Source organism: Salvelinus fontinalis, chromosome 22 (genome assembly GCF_029448725.1).
Source record: "Salvelinus fontinalis isolate EN_2023a chromosome 22, ASM2944872v1, whole genome shotgun sequence".
NCBI classification, from domain to species: Eukaryota; Metazoa; Chordata; class Actinopteri; order Salmoniformes; family Salmonidae; genus Salvelinus; species Salvelinus fontinalis.
This window is the reverse complement of record NC_074686.1, coordinates 8,107,685-8,128,181: the sequence shown is the minus strand read 5'-3', so window position 1 is coordinate 8,128,181 and position 20,497 is coordinate 8,107,685. Positions and strand designations below refer to the sequence as shown.

Sequence of the window (20,497 nt, the reverse complement as noted above, 5' to 3'; positions counted from 1 at the left end):
ACGGTCATCCAACTTGGATTCCAAGTCGGGCCCCTTTCTAAAGCTCCGACCTGAAGATCACTGACGTCATGAATCAACCTTGTTTTTTTCAGAGTTCCCAGTTGTATATTGTAGCTTAGAAAGTAATACTAATTGTATGTTGTGTAGTAAACTGTTAGTAGCCCATGTGCCTCACCCAAATAATTTGGTCCCTTTCCCCTTCATAACATAGCCAATTGTTCTGACTTGGTGGTGCACGTGTAGCCTATAGCCTGTTTTAGAAAAACGTCATCATCAAATATTGTAAGAGCTTTCATTGTCTGCCTATATGCCCCCTTTATTTATCCTACGGTTCTGACTTTTTTTTAGAGGGTAGATCAGCTATAATATTACAGATAGATTGTAGCTTCCATCAATGTAATTGTCTGCATCACTTCCAATCCCCCATATATTTTTTGAAAATATACATATACAATCATACATACAGTTGAAGTCGGAAGTTTACATACACTTTAGCCAAATACATTTAAACTCAGTTTTCACAATTCCTGACATTTAATCCTAGTAAAAATTCCCTGTTTTAGGTCAGTTAGGATCACCACTTTCTTTTAAGAATGTGAAATGTCAGAATAATAGTAGAGAGAATGATTTATTTCAGCTTTTATTTCATTCATCACATTCCTAGTGGGTCAGAAGTTTACATACACTCAATTAGTATTTGGTAGCATTGCCTTAAAATTGTTTAACTTGGGTCAAACGTTTCAGGTAGCCTTCCACAAACTTCACACAATAAGCTGGGTGAATTTTGTCCCATTCCTCCTGACAGAGCTGGTGTAACTGATTCAGGTTTGTAGGCCTCCTTGCTCACACACACTTTTTCAGTTCTGCCCACAAATTTTTTATGGGATTGAGGTCAGGGCTTTGTGATGGCCACTCTAATACCTTGACTTTGTTGTCCTTACGCCATTTTGCCACAACTTTGGAAGTAGATGTCCTAACCGACTTGCCAAAACTGTAGTTTGTTAACAAGAAATTTGTGGAGTGGTTGAAAAATGAGTTTTATTGACTCCAACCTAAGTGTATGTAAACTTCCGACTTCAACTGTATTTGCATATTTCCGTTAGGGCACGCCTCACCTGTGAATAGCTGGTGTGCACAACTCAATTTGACCTTGCACTCCTACTAAACAGTGGCGACCCGTAATTCAGAGCAGATGGGGCAGAGCCTGTTTTGAGCCCCACATTTTTAGCAAAACATTTATAAAAATATGTTTTTTGGGGGGCTTGCCTGCTTTACATGTTATTTGGGCATTAATACGTGTCACATATCAGTTTGCAAACAATGTAAAATATATATATAATTGAGTTAATAAAGCTGCATACAAACATGGTGTCACGCCCTGACCTGAGAGAGACGTTTTTTTCTCTATTTAGTTAGGTCAGGGTGTGATGTGGGGTGGGCATTCTATGTTTTGCATTTCTTGGTGTTTGGCCAAGTGTGGTTCCCAATCAGAGGCAGCTGTCTATCATGGTCTCTGATTGGGAATCATACTTAGGTAGCCTTTTTTCCCACCTATGTTGTGGGATCTTGTTCTTGTATTGTTGCTTTTGAGCCCTGAAGGCTGTTCGTTTCGTTGGTTTTCTCTTTCTTGGTTTTGATGGTTATCATTAAAGAATATGATTAACCTATCCCACGCTGCATCTTGGTCCCCTTCTTCAGACGAGCGTCACAGGAGATCCCATCACAAAAATACCAAGCAGTGTTTTCTGGAGGAGTGGACATGGGAGGAGATACTGGAAGGCAAGGGACCCTGGGCACAGGCTGGAGAATATCGCCGTCCTAAGGAGGCGCTAGAAGCAGCAAAAGCGAAACGGCGAAGATACGAGGAGTTGGCGCGACGAAGCATGCACGAGAGGCAGCCCCCCAAAATTGGGGGGGAGGCACACGGGGAGATTGGCGGTGTCAGGTTATAGACCTGAGCCAACTCCCGTGCTTACCGCGGGGAGAGAGTGACCGGGCAGGCACCGTGTTATGCGGTAAAGCGCACAGTGTCTCCAGTGCGCGTGCACAGCCCGGTGCGCTCGGAGCCAGCTCTCCGCAAGTGCCATGCTAGAGTGGGCATCCAGCCAGGGCGGATTGTGCCAGCTCAGCGCTCTTGGTCTCCAGTGCGCCGTTTCGGCCCAGGGTATCCTGCGCCGGCTCTGCACACTGTGTCTCCGGTGCGCTGTGACAGCTCAGTGTGTCCTGTGCCTGCGCTCCGCACGTGCCGGGCTAAAGTGGGCATTCAGCCACGAAGAGTGGTGCAAGTTCTAAGCACCAGATCTCCAGTGCTCCCCCACAGCCCGGTTCGACTTGTGCCTGCGCTCTGGAGGTGCCGTGCTAAAGTGGGCATTCAGCCTGGAAGAGTGGTGCCAAGGTTAAGCACCAGATCTCCAGTGCTCCCCCACAGCCCGGTTCATCCTGTGCCTGCTCCACGGGTCAGTCCGGAGCCTGCAGCGACGGTCTCCAGTCTTGAGCCTGCAACGAGGGTCCCCAGTCCGGAGCCTGCAGCGACGGTCTCAAGTCCGGAGCCTCCGGCGATGGTACCCAATCCGGAGTCTGCGGCGAGGGTCCCCAGTCCGGGGCCGGCGATGAGGGTCCCCGCACCAGAGGCACCACCAAAGTGGGGGGAGCCAGAGGCGGAGCGGGGGCTACGCCCCGAACCGGAGCCGCCGCCAAGGGTAGAGGCCCACCCGGACCCTCCTCTATAGGTTCAGGTTTGCGGACGGGAGTCCGCACCTTTGGGGGTTGGTTTTCTCTTTCTTGGTTCTGCTGGTTATCATTAAAGAATATGATTAACCTACCCCACGCTGCATCTTGGTCCACTTCTTCAGACGAGCGTCACACATGGTCTATTTTTTGTTTTCTTGAGTAAGGCAGCTACAAAATGCAGGTGTTTCAGTCTAGCTCAGTGCTTTCTGTGGTGGTGGGGCAAGCCAGTTGAAAATACGGAGCGTTGCACCGTGATTGGCTCAATGTTCTGTCACTCATGGGGACGCTACATCACCGCCAAGTCTCAGGGTAGAGCTACAAAATTCTAGCCCCTTGAGTGCTGCCATAGAGTTACATTAGAAGTGCCCATCCAAGAAGGCTCAAGGTCATTGGACACAGATAAAATTACGTCAAATCACGTTATATGTGCAGTAACTGGTCTGTAAAAAGAGAATTTAGTTGTTCCATGTAATTGCTCGGCTTTGTTACTTTTTGTAATAAAGTCTATTTGAATTCATAAGCTCCGGTATCTGAGAAATATTTGATTCAATATTTCCACGACAGCAGTCATCATCATGAATCAAGTCGACAATCTACTGGCAAATCCTTTTTAATCCTTGTCATATGGAGAAATAATGAAGTGAAGTTGGAAATCGCAATTTCAACAATGAGTGGGTTGGAAGAAATCAGTGACAGTGGCTAACTGCAAGCATTGCAAAGCAATCACTAGCCTGCTATTCAGTGGAGTGGTTGTGTGGTCCCAAATCTGGGATTAAGAGGCTCTTTTCCAAGTTTAAAATGATAAACATTCAACATTGTCCATGCTGTCAATAAAGCATGACTTGTGCTGCACTCAAAACAACTGTTAACTCGGAACTGCGAAGACTTGACTTCAGTGAGTTCAAGACAACTGGGAAGTCGGGAATATACAAGCTCCGACTGGGAAAACAAGTTTTGAAAGGTCATCCAACTCGGAATTGTAAATCCGGCCCCTTTCTAGAGCTACGACCTGAAGATCAATGACGTCATCATGATTCGATTTGTTTTTTCAGAGTTCCCAGTTGTTTCGAAAGCACCATAAATCCAGAGAATGCCAGACTTTGATGACAAAATTTGCCCACAAAGGACCGCAGCACCACCTCCTACCCGCGACTGAATTCCACTCAGTATCATATTTGGTGGTGAGAAAATGTTTTTAACAGATGCTTCAGCTTTATAGCCCCTGTGACGTGTCTTGGTTACCCCTTCTGTCTACGCTATTACATGCTGTGGTCCTGTGACAAACTGACACAGTTTTGGTATAATGTCTGTGCTATCATATCATTGTGTCTAGGAATTTATATCAAATAAAATAAAATTGTATTTGTCACATGCACCAAAGACAACCTTACAGTGAAATGCTTACTTATAAGCCCTTAACAATGCAGTTTTAAGAACAATACCTAAAAAATGTATAAATAAAAGTAAAAAATAATTAAAGAACAGCAGTAAAATAACAATAGCGAGGCTATATACGGCGGTACCGGTACAGAGTCAATGTGCGGGGGCACCGGTTAGTTGAGGTAATTGAGGTAATATGTACATGTAGGTAGTGTTATTAAAGTGACAATGCATAGATAATAAACAGAGAGTAGCAGCAGCGTAAAAGAGAGCAGCAACATTATGTACAAAATCAGTTACAAAATATGTGAAAAAACGAACAAAATAGCACGGTTGGTTAAGAGCCCATAAAACGGCGGCCATCTTCTTCGGCGCCATCAAGGCCCATCCATCTCCACGATTATGTCTGTTGGGAAATGTATATATTGGTGACCAATATCAAAGAAAGTTTTGTAACTTTGGTCAAATTGCAGATTTTTTTTTATAGCTATCAATTGGAAGGCGTCATACTCACCGTCAATAACGAACTGGAGGACTGAACTATGTAGTTGCAGTCCATTAGATTCTGTATTTGACTAAATTAACCAAAGCAAAAGACACGTTTCATTTAAAACTGTAAACATTATATTGACCGTCTTGAGGAGTGTGACATTTCCCAACGGACATAATCGTGTGTGAATTTGAAATGTATATTTGATACGTTCAAGTACAGGTGTGGGCATGTTGTGGTGTGTATTATGTGTGGTGGTTATGTTTTTGTTGTTGTGTTGTTTCTGTTTGTGTTTATACAAATTAAAAAGTCAAAACAAATAAAGAATGTGAGATGGAAAGTAGCTTATCAATTTTTCTGAGAAATGAAGCTCTGCTGCTTTTGTGTAACTTTGGGTTTCACCAAAATTCTAAATACACATTAAGGGTGTTTATGAAACATAATTGAAATTGCCCATTTAGTTACTAAACTCACAGAAAATGCATATAAGTGGAAGCCTATCTGGAATTGGGGTGTGAGTGGGTAGGCGATACCAAGACAGGCCTCATTCTCATCCGGAGAAACAGTGTGTCGCGTTTCTCATGAAGTATAGTGGCTAGATGGTTAGTTTGTGGACTTTCCACAAAACCATTCTGTGCTGAGTTTTCTTTTATGGGAAATCCACACATTACCTTGTGAATTCATGAATAGATTTCATGTTGTTTCATGAAACTAAGCCTAAAGCAGCAATCAGTTGCCCTAATGCAGAAGCATTCACTGCATACATACCCATAGGAATACTGTGGAATTCTGTCCCTGAACGTCCCTTTTGGTGTTTCCAATGAGATTACCCCCGCACCAGTGGGTCGCCAGTGTTTTATGTTAGTGTGTGCTCTAGTGTTATTTTGCTTCCATCAGGTGTGTGACACTAAAGGCTTGTGGCTAGCAGAATCAACAACCTCTGCACCATTCAAGCAGTTGCTTTGTGAGAAGGTGCTAAAGTTCACAGTTAGCCAGTGTTATGCAAATGCCGCTGAAAAGTAAGAGTGGCTTGGCTTTGGGCCCCAATTAGAGAAGGTCTGCTGGAGTCATGGCCCAGTGAGACACAGGTGCCAGGCTGCGTAGATTGAAACAGAAAAGTGAGCCTTTTGGGTGAAACACCGGGGTAAACCTTCACTGGAAATGCGCCAAAAGAGTATCTTATAGTCAAATAGATAGTCTTTGTTTTTTTTTACCTCACTCAGTTTAATCCTTTCATTACCATTGTATTAATGCGAAGTCACAATGGACTACCGCCACCTAGAGGTATGGGCACGATAAGAACAAATATAGAACACCCACGCTGCCAGGTGGCGCTGCAAAGAAAGGTCAAGGGGGAGGGATCCTGAGAGGAGTGGTGTGAGAAATATAGGATTTTTTGCATTTATAGCAATGCTTATTAACTTTACTGCAGGGATGGAATGTAAAAATTGAGGTTGAGGTGGCAGCTGCAGAGAGGTATTTGAGTGTGTGAGACTTGACATCAGAAGAGTTACAGGGTGTGTTAAATGGTGGTGTCCCATTCTTTCAGGTTGTTGGCCTGAGGTAGGACCAGTGGCGATTTTAGCATGTAAATCTTGGTGGGGAAAAAAGGTAAATGTGGGATGCATGCCAGCAAAGCCACTACACAACACAACACTTAACAATACATTAATTTCACTATAACGGTGACAAACGGTACCCACAAACTGTTAGGGCCTACATAAAACTGTCCCAATAGCAGAGTCCCAATAGCAGAGTCCCAACACCTTACCACTGCTTCACCTGGCTTTCAGCGGAGCCTTGTCTGGCAGTTCATTCAGCCTCATTTACTGCCGTTAAAAACATAGCTGATATGGCTGATTTGCTACTGACAATTGAGATGTACAAACTATGGCATAAAGGGACCTCAAGAGGATAAGAGGCAATCCGTAATTTCGATTAAGACATTATTGAGCGAGTGACGACAGACGTAGTCAATATAACTATTTGTTCAGCACTTTTGAAATGTACAGCGACAGAATTCAGAACATGGGCCATTCTTACAGTGTACTCCCTGTACAACAAGTCAGAATCGTAGGATAAATAAAGGGAGCATATAAACAGACAATGAAAGCTCTTACAATATTCAATGATTACATTTCTCTAAACTGTCACACCCTGATCTGTTTCCCCTGTCCTTGTGATTGTCTCCACCCCCTTCCAGGTGTCACTTCCCCATTATCCCCTGTGTATTTATACCTGTGTGCTCTGTTTGTTCGTTGCCAGTTCATCTTGTTAGTCAGGTCAACCAGCATTTTTGTTCAGAGCTCCTGCTTTTCCATGTCTCTCTTTTTCCTCACTCTCCTGGTTTTGACCCTTGCCTGTCCTGACTCTGAGCCGTCTGCTTGACCACTCTGCCTGCCCCTGACCTTGAGCCTGCCTGCTGACCTGTACCTTTGCCCCACCTCTGGATTGTTGACCTCTGCCTACACTGGCCCTGAGCCTGCCTGCCGTCCGGTACCGTTGCCCCCCCCCCCCCCCCCCCCCCCCCTCTGGTTTACTGACCCCTGCCTGCCTTGATCTGTCTATTGCCTGCCCCTGTTGGAATATTAAATAATTGTCAATTTGATGTGTCTGCATCTAGGTCTACCTTGATTCCTGACAAAAACAGGTTATAGGCTACATGTGCACCACCAAGTTAGAACAGTAGGTAAAATTTTAAGAGGTGAAAATAGACCAAATTATTAGGGTGAGGCACATTGAACGCCGTTTTGGTCTTTGCGTGTGAAAAAAGATACACATTATATAACACTATTTGATGCGTTAAATAAGCTCTTGTGGGCAAATTTTGTCATCAAAGTCTGGCATTCTCTGGATTTATGGTGGGAATGCGGGGAAAAAACACACAGACACTCCATTGAATAGTAGGCTAACGTTAGCGGTTGCTTTGCAATGACGGCAGTTAGCCATTGATTCCTTCCAAACGACTCATTGTTGAATTTGCAATTTCCAACTTGTTGTGTAATCTTTATGTCCAATGGCCGATGAGCATTGATACGTTTTATCTATAATTTCTCTTCATTATATGACAAGGATTAAAAAGGATTTGCCAGTAGATTGTCAACTTAATTCATGATGACTGCTAGCTAAGACTTTGAAAGTAAGATGTTGACATGATCAGTCCAATCAAAGCTACTGTACATATAATGTGATTTGACGTAATTTTATCTGTGGCGAATGACCTTGAGCCTTCTTGGAAGTGCACTTGTAATATAACTCTATGGCAGGACCCAAAGGGCTGAAATGTTGGATGTCTATTCTTACTAAGGACATAAACTTGGCGATGACGTACTGTCCCCATGAGTGACAGAACACAGCCAATCACTGCGCAATGCTCCTATTTTCTGCTGGCTCGCATCACCACCACAGAAAGCACTGAGCTAGGCTGAAACACCTGTATTTTGGAGCTGACTTACTCAAGATAACAAAAACGATATGTGACACGTATTAACGCCAAAATAACATACAAAACAGGCAAGCCCCCCAAATATATATATATATATATTTTTTTTAATTATTGCTAAAAATGTGTGGCTCAACACAGGTTGGGCTTTTTGAAAACAAAAATATTGTGAGTGCTGTGTTTGATGGTAGGGTATTTATTTATTTATTTCGTTTTTTCGACCAAAGTATAAGGGAGTTGTAATTCAGTCTAATAGCTGGCGGTAATGCAACATTTGTTGGATGCCAACCGCCGGTAAACCTCATCGAAGAAGAAAAAGAAGGCGGCGCTCCGTAGTTTTGATACCTCCTAGCCAACTTCCGATTCTGGTACAACACCCAAGGAGAACGAAGCCGGGCGAAACAACGCGAAGGTATTTAAAAAAAACAAGCATTTTATTTATCAGATTGAACAGCACACATGTTGGTGTGTTTAACTTATACCCAAATAAAATATTTGGTAACATTAATGTTGGTTTAGCTATCCAGTTCTGCGACGGTAGCTAAATAGCTAACTAAGCCACACTTGAAATGGCTGGCTAACTTGATTAGCTAGTTAAGAACTGTTAGAATTAGCTAACCATACTCTATTTTGTTTCAGTTCGCGCCGTATACATGTTTGTCTTAGTTATTACGCAACTGTTAGTAATCAATTGGCTAGTTTACTAGCTAGATGTGCAAGCTATTTTTGCCAGCCGAACTAAAGTTAGCTACAATGCGAGCAATACGTTGTATAATCATGAGTGCACCCGGTAGCAAACAGTTGCAAAACATTTAGCAACGAAAACGAGATTCTATTGGACAAATTCACATAGGTCAGTTTCGTCACGTTTTCTTCTATGTGAATACACCGCAGTTAGCCACTACAGTGGAATGTTTTGGCTCTTGCTTAATGCTTATCACATTCTTCTCAGAACAGAAGATAATAAACTCGGCCACACGCTTCTCTATTGACTAGTCACACCTGACTATTTATTTATTTTTATTTATTTTACCGTTATTTTACCAGGTAAGTTGACTGAGAACACGTTCTCATTTGCAGCAACGACCTGGGGAATAGTTACAGGGGAGAGGAGGGGGATGAATGAGCCAATTGTAAAGTATCCAGCTGATGCAGTCACAAAATATGTTAGCCATTACATTGTATAGCACGCCTAAATCTTATAGTTTAAATCTGTTACATAGCAAACCTATTGTTTACTAAATACAAGCTAGATAGGTAAATAATCATACATAATCTCTTGTTTAGTTGTCAGCTGGTTAGTCACGTGTTTAGCTAAATTCACTTGTACATTTTCTTCATAAATGGCTAGATTGCTGACAAGACTGCAATACTAGTATCAACAGATAAATATCAATGCTATGAGTTGCATTTTTAGAAGTCTCTGTTTCTTTCAGGTAGGCTATGGCTCGCGGGCAACAGAAGATTCAATCCCAGCAAAAGAACGCCAAGGCGGCGGCTGCTAAAAAGAAGGGAACGGCAGCAGACCAGAAGACTGCAGCCAAGGCAGCACTTGTCCACACCTGTCCTGTCTGCCGGGTGAGTGTTAGTGGTTGGTACTTTGTGCCTTTAGTAGGCAGGGCTAGGGCTGTTACGGTGACTGTATTACCGCCACACCAGCGGTCACAAGTCAAGACGGCAGGCAAACTCCACGTGACCGTTTAGTCACTAATTAGGCTTATCCAAGCTCTGATGCTACTGCTAGTTATTAGTAGCCTACCAAACGTGCTAACTGCCTGGTACTCAGCACTCTGTTGTCCCTCTAATTACTCTGACATCAATGCAAATGTAATCGACTATCTAATCAAACACTTCATGAGAGCTCGTGTTGCACAACATTTCTGTAGGCTATGCAATTACGTGAGAAAAGAGTGATGGCCTTTATTAAAAAGAGGAGGATCCCATCAGCTTTCTATAGGCTTTATTTTTTATACTTTCCTAATATTAAGCACAATACAATACTCTTTACAGCAGGAGTATAGCCTACATGGCTGGCATGAAAATGAACCACAGGAAAAGCATCCTCATTTGCTATTTAAGTGCATAGGTGACATGCATTTTTTCCCACTGCCCATGTTTCCAGACCGGTGCATGATAGCGGTCCATTTTAAATCAACACAAATTTCACACATTATTTAGTGTGTATATATAAAGACAAGATTAAATCACTTGTGAATGATGCTAATCTTTTTCAAATCATAGTTGTACACCTCATGTAGCCTAGCCCATAGGCCTATATGTTTTGATAAGGTTTTTATCACAACTAAAGTGGCCAAATAACTTCTTAAAATGAAGCACATTAATACGCTTTACAACGGGTGTAGAGCCTAACTGGCGTACACACGCAACTCATGAGTTTCAAGTTTGGGGAAGATAATTTTCACCATAACACACGTGGTCACTTGAGAGTTGTGTTTTGCTGCTAATGAAACATTTGCACTTATAGCCTACTGCCATGTGTGCATTGCTGTGCTTATAATGTGAAGATATAGCCTAATAGTTTAAAAATTAAGCTAAAAGTTCTCATCTGTTGCGTCAGGCTCATTGCTTAAAACAGTTTTTTTACTGCTAGTGGTTGTATTAATTTGGGATCTATCGCATCCCACAACTGTCCCTGACTTTTTGAGGAATGTTTGTTTCTTGCATAGAATAGGTAAACGTTGGTACTATGGGTGGTAGTAGATTGATATAGTCTAGTGCTTTTGCTGTTCGTTAGGCCTACTCATCTTGTTGGCTGGCGAAAAGTAAATGTTGACCTTTTTTTTTCAATATCCTCAGAAATGGATAAGGATGTGCGCAGTTGTCTTTGTGTCTGTCTTCACTTTTAGCCTGTGAGAAAGACCCGATCCTGTGACGGAGCCATGTGAGTGAGAAGTGCTTCGGCACCCAGCCGGGAGAAGGGAATTGTAATTATTATATTTAGCCCAAGACCACGCTGCCACTGGCCGCAAAAGGCATGGATTTTTTTAGGGGGCATTACGGACACATGGGATGCCACTGGGAAATTCGAGGCCAAATTGTGAATGAGAGACTGATGAAGTGTGTACAGCCTGCGCAAAAAAAACTAAACAGAGCTCATGCCTTTTCATGCAACTTTTTTCAAATCCTCATTAGAGTCACAGCATGCAGCCTTCGAATGTTTTACAAATCAAAATATATAGCCCAACATGGGTGTCGCAACAAAAGGTACATAAATAACTCTAAATTAAGCATATAGGAGTACCTGTTTCTTTGTTAACCACTCAACACAGAATATGCGCACTCCCTCAAAATGTTTGGAGAACATATTTTATTTAGCTATGTTTAATTGTTCTTCATACTGTAAAATAATTCCATGCAATTCTAAGCAAATCTTGTCTGTTACATGAACTAGTGTAGCCCACAGCCATATGGCATAGCCAGATCAGGGCCTAACATAAGGACAACTCAAAGTATGCTATTCTGTTCTTCTGAAATAGACTACATTTTCTTCATGTTATGTTTCTTTAGACCTGTCTAAAATGGATTTATTGTGAAGGTGTAGGCTATATTACATGGATTTATTTGACTTTTTAAAGTGTAGATGTTCCAAAGGTCTGCATCAGTGGCTTGTATGCTATGCGTGGAAGCAAGGAGATGCTAAATGTGTTTGTTAACTTATGGGCCAACATTCAGTGAAATTGCAGAGCACGAAATTCAAACAACAGTATTATAAATATTTAACTTTCATAAAATCACAAGTGTAATACATCAAAATAAAGCTTAACTTCTTGTTAATCCAGCCGCTGTGTCAGATTTCAAAAAGACTTTACGGCGAAAGCAAACCATGCGGTTATCTGAGGACATCGCCCCACATACAAACACATGAAAAACATATTTCAACCAGGCAGGTGTGACACGAAAGTCAGAAATAGCGATATAAAAAATGCCTTTGATCTTCTGTTGGCACTCCAAAAGGTCCCAGTTACATCACAAATGGTCATTTTGTTCGATAATGTCCTTCTTTATATCCATAAAAACTCAGTTTAGCTGGTGCGCTTCAGTCAATAATACACCCAGTTTCCCTCCATCAAAATGCATACAAAATGAATCCCAAACGTTACTTATAAACTTTTCCAAACAAGTCAAACAACGTTTATAATCAAACCTTAGGTACCCTAATACGTAAATAAAATATACAATTTAAGACTGAGAATCGTTATTGTCTTTACAGGAGAAAAATACCAAAGAACGCGCACTCTTCCAACGCGCTTGGAAACGCCACAGCCAAAATGTGAGCCACCTAGAAAAACTATCTTCTGGCTAATTTTTCCAAAAACCAGCCTGAAACTCTTTCTAAAGACCGTTGACATCTAGTGGAAGCCCTAGGAATTGCAATCTGGGAGGACTTGGCCTTATAATAAAAGTGATAGCCATTGAAAATAGGGCTAGGCTGATTTGTTTTGGGGGGGGGGGGGGGTTGTCCATGGGGTTTTGCCTGCCATATCAGTTCTGTTATACTCAGACATAATTCTAACAGTTTTTGAAACTTTAGAGTTTTTTATCCAAATCTACCAATATATGCATATCCTAGCTTCTGGGCAAGCTTTTCATCCGTACATCAAAATATTGCCCCCTACCCAAGAGAGGTTAACAGTCAATTACTGTGAGACCGGCAGTTATTTGCTTGACAATCGCAAACTGATAATTTCATGACAGCCACAGCCCTATGCAGAGGACACCTGTTTGGTGATTTCAACTAGATCATCAAATAAATAAATTACAGCATGTTTTGGGGTTCATTTAGTAGTTTTTACCAGATTTTTAAGTACATAACCATTGGAAATGAATGTTGAAAGTTACATTTGTCCAAAACGTAAGCTGCTGCTTCTGTTTGACAAGACATTTTGATAAATATCCCAATAAAAAAAAATAAAAAACTTGTTCAAATCAATAACCAATAAGCAGAAACAGTGTTATATATTGAAAACCTCAAATTTACTATATACACATGTGCAACAATAATAAAATTACTTATGTATTTTTTAACATGCACCGTATAAACTGTACACGCACCAAAAACCCTGTTTTGATATATAACTGATACCGATTAGGGTGGAAATCAGGTTGTACGTGCTGTTGAAATTAACACAACTAAAAAAACGCATGGAAACTAATGTGGTGGCATTTTTCTGCTTTACCAAATGAGGAGAGTTACAAACTTCACACACAGTCAGTTATACTTAAACTACATCTTTAATGAGCTTTAAAAAAAAAAAATCACCTTTATTTAACCAGGTAGGCTAGTTGAGAACAAGTTCTCATTTGCAACTGCGACCTGGCCAAGATAAAGCATAGCAGTGTGAACAGACAACAACATAGTTACACATGGAGTAAACAATAAACAAGTCAATAACATGGTAGAAAAAAAGATAATCTATATACAATGTGTGCAAAAGGCATGAGGTAGGCAATAAATCGAATAATTACAATTTAGCAGATTAACACTGGAGTGATAAATCATCAGATGATCATGTGCAAGTAGAGATACTGGTGTGCAAAGGAGCAGAAAAGTAAATAAATAAAAGCAGTATGGGGGTGAGGTAGGTAAATTGAGTGGGCTATATACCGATGAACTATGTACAGCTGCAGCGATCGGTTAGCTGCTCAGATAGCAGATGTTTAAAGTTGTTGAGGGAGATAAGTCTCCAACTTCAGAGATTTTTGCAATTCGTTCCAGTCGCAGGCAGCAGAGAACTGGAAGGAAAGGCGGCCAAATGAGGTTTTGGCTTTAGGGATGATCAGTAAGATACACCTGCTTTAAGCTTTAGCCTTTGGCTTTCAACAATTCACTATCTATAATGAATTTTGAGAGTCACTACAGAAAAATACAGAGATCTTTTGTAGCCAAGATACACCCCTCTCAACTTGCATGACGAACCACAGATCTTAGGAACTCTTCACAAAGGGACTTTTACTTGAAAGGAGTATCCCTTAGCCAGATCGCATTCGCTATAAATTATTGCTCAGTTTGGTCTCTAAAACGTGGTTCTAATCTCGTTCCTGGTACTTCATAGTTCAAAAACATTACCTCATCCAAGGCATAACTCAATTGTCAACTCTAGATAATCCCATCTCAAGTAAACCCCCTCTTGACCCCACTCCTGGACAAGCTCACTGAGGGGAGTGAGCCTCTAGGTCATACACTATCCCAGTATAAGCGCACAGACATTGTGGAGACAAGTAATTGGTTCCCCATTAATCAAGCCATCCCTTCACATGGTTTAAGAATAGGTAAAGACACATTCACATATGAAGAGAATGTTCCATTTTGTCCTCTTCCCTTTCTGATATTCTGCATAGCACCAGGGACATGTGAAAGACAAGCCTGACCTCTCCCCTCTCTGGGCCCCAAGTGACTGAGCCCTAGCTGAGGGAAAAGTGCAACTGCCAAAACTTAATCCAAAGGGATACATTCTAATGACAAGTATCTCACATAAGCATATTATATAAATAAAACATCTTATTTATCTATGTTACCCAACTAATTCTGATTCATCCGCCACGCTGGAGAAGTTTTTTACATCACTGGTTAGAGAACAACCTGCAGAAGACAGTCAGCTACATTTTTGACGGATGCAATTTAATTTGTGGGTCGCCAAAAGTAAAAGAGAAACTCAACACTTATTTGTCAATCACTCATATCGATATCACGTTGAAATCAATTGCGCGAGAGGGGGGGATGAGGTGGCACGTCCTGTTAACTAGCATGGCTCAACCATCACAGTATCTGGAAATAATCCCTGGTTAGAGGACAATTTGTAGAAGACTAACTACATTTTTAAGCGTTGCATTTTTAGTCAAGTGTGTCGCCAACGTGGTAAGTGTAACGCAACACTTTTTTTGTTTTGTTAATCACTTCCATCGATATCCTGCTGAAATCAATAGAACAGGGGGCATACGTTTTAGGTGTAGTAGTGTTTGAACTAACACTATTCAAAGGCCACACGGAAACTTGGAATAACCTATACATGGTCGGTTAGATGAGTACTTGAAGGCATACATCTATATTTTGGGATGTTGATTTCGGGAGGCTTCCATCATGGAAAAAGGACCAGACCACTGGTTTTGTTAGTTAACCTAAACGAATCACGACCCTCTAGAATAACAACAGTGACAACCGTTGACTGCTATTTAAGTAATAGTTTGACAGTCAAATCCATGTATTGGTGTGTGGCCATTGACTTTTATAGAGACCCCCCCCCCCTCTAAGTTCTGCTCATCCCAGAGCTTGGAAAAATCAATGGTACAAAACCAAAGATATTGATCTGTTTTAAGCAATCAATCTTATGTCATCGTGATGTCTATAAACCTTTAGACTAACATCACCAATCTGAGGTTAAAATTATGTGTAATTCCACTAAGTTTTATAGGGTGAAAAGCTTGTCTACGGTAGTAACACAAACTGTCTGCATTAGGGAAATTTGCGCAATATACAATTTACTATGGCAAAATAATTCAACATGTCAATTTAAGATGATGGTATTTGTTGCCCAATCACAAAGTATTACCAAAAGAACATATATTTCAAGGGACATAACACTGAGACCCCTGGACATGGGTTGGGGAATATTTGTGTGACGACCTAAAATAGGGGCAGAAGCTCACCAGCACCAGCTGTCTCTCCAACCACCCCTGAACGTCAGAGTCATATAACCATTTAGAGAGTTGAACAAATGCCTGGCACTCTAGACTAGAGCCTCCATAGTCTGTGCAGCAACCTGAATGTTTCACGTGCCTACCTTTTTTAGGTTTCTCTCAGTGCAGTCCAGTGTACTGGCCTGTGTGATGTGTAGTAGTTTGATGCATCTTCTTGCTTTTTGTTTGTCACCTGAAAATTCAGTCTCAGCCAATGATTGTTAATATCCTCCATTCCTTACCTGACCCTTAGACGCAGATGCCGGATCCGAAGACATTCAAGCAGCACTTTGAGAGCAAGCATCCCAAGTCCCCAATGCCACCAGAGCTGGTTGATGTTGAGGCTTAAACGATCACCCACACAATGGACCTACAGCTGGGGTAAGATGCTCACATCATTCAGACTTGCAGTGTACATGTCAGCAGCAAACTCTTGCACTACTGTATGCTTCAGTTATATGTTGCATGGCTCAACATGTGGAAATGTTGTCACTCATTGTCTTTCATGTTGTGATTCACAGATACACGACTTGAACACTGCGACTGGTATAATGGCGTCAAGGGACATAACACTGAGACCCCTGGACACGGGTGGGGGAATATTTGTGTGACGACCTAAAATGGGGGCAGAAGCTTACCAGCTCCCCATCTTATGTCCAACCACTCCTGAACGTCAGACTCTATTGAAGCACCCATCTTACTTCTATGAGCCCACTCTACGTACCTCCCATATTCCTATGCTGCTTCCTTCACTTAATTCCTGTTTCAATAACATCTAGACTAATTTACAAGTCTGCAAGTTTCATAACTTTTTTTGCTATTTTTTCTCATCTGTGTACTGCTGTCCTACGTTTGCCCCCAACTCTTTTCTATACCTCCTCCCATACACTCTTGTTCAGATGTTCTTGATCATTTCTGCCTTCTTTGAGGATGGTGTCATGGTGGAATGGATTTGATATACGGTCAAGACCGAGCGTGGTTCTGCCTATATAAAGGCCCTGGTCGAAACAAGGCCAAATCCTGTATTAGTTAAAGATCACTTTTGATAATCTATGTTGTAACAAAGTGTTGCTTTTTACCATTTCCAATAAATTTTGCATTCCGCTGCTTATTTGATCCATTCTGAAGGGAAGCAGTGAGTAAGTTTTGTTTGTATGTGTGTGAGAGGTTATGTATGCCTTGTAATCCTACCAGAAAATCGGGACTTCTGAATGCAAGTTAAACACAATTCCATCTAAACTGATACCAGACAAATGCGTACTTAAGTATTTTCAAATGTATTTGCAATATACTGCAAGGCTATGTAGCTGAATAGGGGTGACACTGTCTATGGATTTCACATTACTGGATGAGTGCACAGCCAGGCTGGTAGGGCATAGGCCCACCCACTGGGGAGCCAGGCCCAGCCAATCACAATTAATTTTTATTTATGAAAGAAAGAAATACTCTTCAGTTTCATCAGCTGCCCGGGTGGCTGGTCTCAGATGATCCTACAGGTGAAGAAGCCAGATGTGGTTGCTCATGGTCTGCGGTTGTGAGGCCGGTTAGATGTACTGCAAAATTCTCTAAAATGACGGAGGTGACTTATGGTAGAGAAATAAACATTCAATTCTCTGGCTCTGGTGGACATTCCTGCAGTCCGCATACCAATTGCACAATCCCTCAGGACATCAGACATCTGTGGCATTGTGTTGTGACCAAACTGGACATTTTAGTGGCCTTTTGTCCCCAGCAAAAGGTGCACCTGTGTAATGATCATGCTGTTTAATCAGCTTCTTGATATGGCGCACCTGTCGGGTGGATGGATTATCTTGGCAAAGGAGAAATGCTCTCTAACAGGGATGTAAACAAATGTGTGCAATAAATATGAGACAAATTAGCTTTTTGTGTGTATGGAAAATTTCTGGGATTTTTCATTTTAGGTCATGAAACATGAACAACATTTTACATTTTTTTTGTTCAGTATAGTTTATTTTATTACAAATAAAGCAGTATACAATCCTCCAGATATATGTTGACAAGGGCATACATCACTGTGTATTTGTTCCTCTGTACATACAAAAATGGCCAAACATTTTTTTTTTCATTTTCTATTGCTACTAATTTGTACTGGTTAAAAGTATGATTAAAGAAGAAAAAAAATGGGTGAGTTTTGTGAACCACGTTTAGTACTTCTAAAAGAGACAATGAGAAATTCATGGTTCAACAAGAAATTATAGCCATCAAAAGGGTAGAATTTTAGCATTGATTGCACTTATAATACAGTACTTTACAGCTTTGATTGGTCACAGAATATATGACATGAAGGGGGGGATGTAATTACCTGAATTACTGTAGATTTGAATAGTTTAGTTAATCAAAAGTGAAGTATGGTTATAAGTCCAATGGGTGTTGTTCATATACCACTCTCAGACTCAAAATCAATATATTAGAATACATACTATTTATCAGCATATTGACAGATTATTGCCATCAAATGCTGGTTGCAAGTTATATTACCCTGTTTGTATCTTTTGGAACAATGGTAATTAAGATGATTAAAATGATGTAGAATAGATAGATGGGTTCCCACTGGTGTCACAGGCATCCACAGGTCTTGACCACCATGTTGCGATGCTTCTTTAGTATCACGCTGTTGTTGTCATCGTAGAAGAGTACAGAGATGGGACTGAGCTTGGTGGGTGCGCAGCACGCTTTGGGAACCTCATCCGGCTTCAGAAGGTGAACCTGCCATTGAAAACGGTAAATCAGACCCATTCATACATGCATTTTCATATAGTCAATGATCATATCCTGTTATAAAAGAGATATGGGTTATTTAAGCAATAAGGCCCAGGGAGGGGTGGTATATTGGCCATATACCACAAACCTCAGGAGGTGCCTTATTGCTATTAGAACACCTACTCATTCAAGGGTTTTTCTTTATTTTTACTATTTTCTACATTGTTGAATAATAGTGAAGACATCAAAACTATGAAATAACACAAATGGAATCATGTAGTAACCAAAAACGTGTGAAATGTATCAAAACATATCATATATTTGAGATTCTTCAAATAGCCACCCTTTGCCTTGATGACAGCTTTGCACACTCTTGGCATTCTCTCAACCAACTTCACTTGGAATGCTTTTCCAACAGTCTTGAAGGAGTTCCCACATATGCTGAGCACTTGTTGGCTGTTTTTCCTTTATTCTGTGGTCCTACTCATCTCAAAACATCTCAATTTGGTTTAGGTTGGGGGATTGTGGAGGCCAAGTCATCTGATGCAGCACTCCGTCACTCTCCTTCTTGGTAAAATAGTCCTTACACAGCCTGGAGGTATGTTGGGTCATTGTCCTGTTGAAAAACAAATGAATTCTCCTGAGTGGCACAGTGGTCTAAGGCAAGTAGTGCAGTTAAAGATCCTGGTTGGAGTCCAGGCTCTGTCGCAGCCGGCTGCAACCGGGAGACCCACGGGGCGGCACACAATTGGCCCAGCATCGTCCTGGTTAGGGGAGGGTTTGGCCGGCAGGGATGTTCTTGTCCATCGCGCTCTAGCGACTCCTGTGGCGAGCCGGGCGCAATGCACGCTGACAGGGTTGCCAGGTGTATGGCGATTCCTCCGACACATTGGTGCGGCTGGCTTCCGGGTTAAACAGGCGCTTGGCTGGGTTGTGTTTTGGAGGACGCACGGCTCTCAACCTTCGCCTCTCCTGAGTCCATACGGGAGTTGCAGCGATGAGACAAGACTGTAAGTACCAATTGGATACCATGGAAAAGGTGTAAAAGTAACAAACAATTGGTTTAATATTTTTATAATAACTGATAAAAACAAATGATAGTCCCACTAAGCCCAATTTAGATGGGATGGCATATAGCTGCAGAATGCTGTTGTAGCCATGCTGGTTAAGTGTGAATTCAAAAAAAAATCGCAGACAGTGTCAACAGCAAAGCACCCCCATACCATAACACCTCCTCCTCCATGCTTTATGGTAGGAAATACACATGCAGAGATCATCTGTTCAACCACACCGCATCTCACAATGACATGGCAGTTGGAACCAAAAATCTCAAATTTGGGCGTCCCGACCAAAGGACAAATTTATTGTAATTCTCTTCTTCTTGTTGGTGTCCTTTAATAGTGGTTTCTTTGCAGCAATTCAACCATAAAGGCCTGATTCACACAGTCTCCTCTGAACAGTTGATGTTGAGATGTGTCAGTTACTTGAACTCTGTGAAGCATTTATTTGGGCAACAATATCTGATGCTGTTAACTCTAATGAACTTATCCTCTGCAGCAGAGGTAACTCTGGGTCTTCCATTGCTGTGGTGGTCCTCATGAGAGCCAGTTTCATCATAGCGCTTGATTGTTTTTGCAACTACACTTGAAATATTCCGTATTAACTGACCTTCATGTCATAAAGTAATGATGGACTGTTGTTTCTCTTTGCTTATTTGAGCTGTTCTTTACATAATATGGACATGGTATTTTACCAAACAGGGCTATCTTCTGTGTACCTCCCCCACCTTGTCACAACACAATTGATTGAGTCAAACTCATTAAAAAGGAAAGAAATTCCCCTTTTAAGAAGGCACACCTTTGAATTGAAATGCATTCCAGGTGATTTTCTCATTAAGGTGGTTGAGAGAATGCCAAGAGTGTGCAAAGCTGTCATCAAGGCAAAGGGTGGCTACTTCGAAGAATCTAAAATATATTTGGATTTGTTTAACACTTTTTTGGTTACTACATGATTCCATATGTGTTATTTTATCGTTTTGA

General features: G+C 41.4%; 1 protein-coding gene across 1 annotated transcript; it reads left to right on the top strand.

The window, feature by feature from the left end:
- Nucleotides 1–8,347: 8,347 nt before the first annotated feature.
- On the top strand, nucleotides 8,348–16,864 carry LOC129819683 (zinc finger protein 706-like). Its single transcript, XM_055876160.1, has 4 exons — nucleotides 8,348–8,454; nucleotides 9,479–9,620; nucleotides 15,991–16,118; nucleotides 16,259–16,864. The coding sequence occupies exons 2-3, from the start codon at nucleotides 9,486–9,488 to the stop codon at nucleotides 16,084–16,086; spliced, it is 231 nt and encodes a 76-aa protein (XP_055732135.1). The 5' UTR covers nucleotides 8,348–8,454; nucleotides 9,479–9,485; the 3' UTR covers nucleotides 16,087–16,118; nucleotides 16,259–16,864.
- The last annotated feature ends 3,633 nt before the right edge of the window (nucleotides 16,865–20,497 follow it).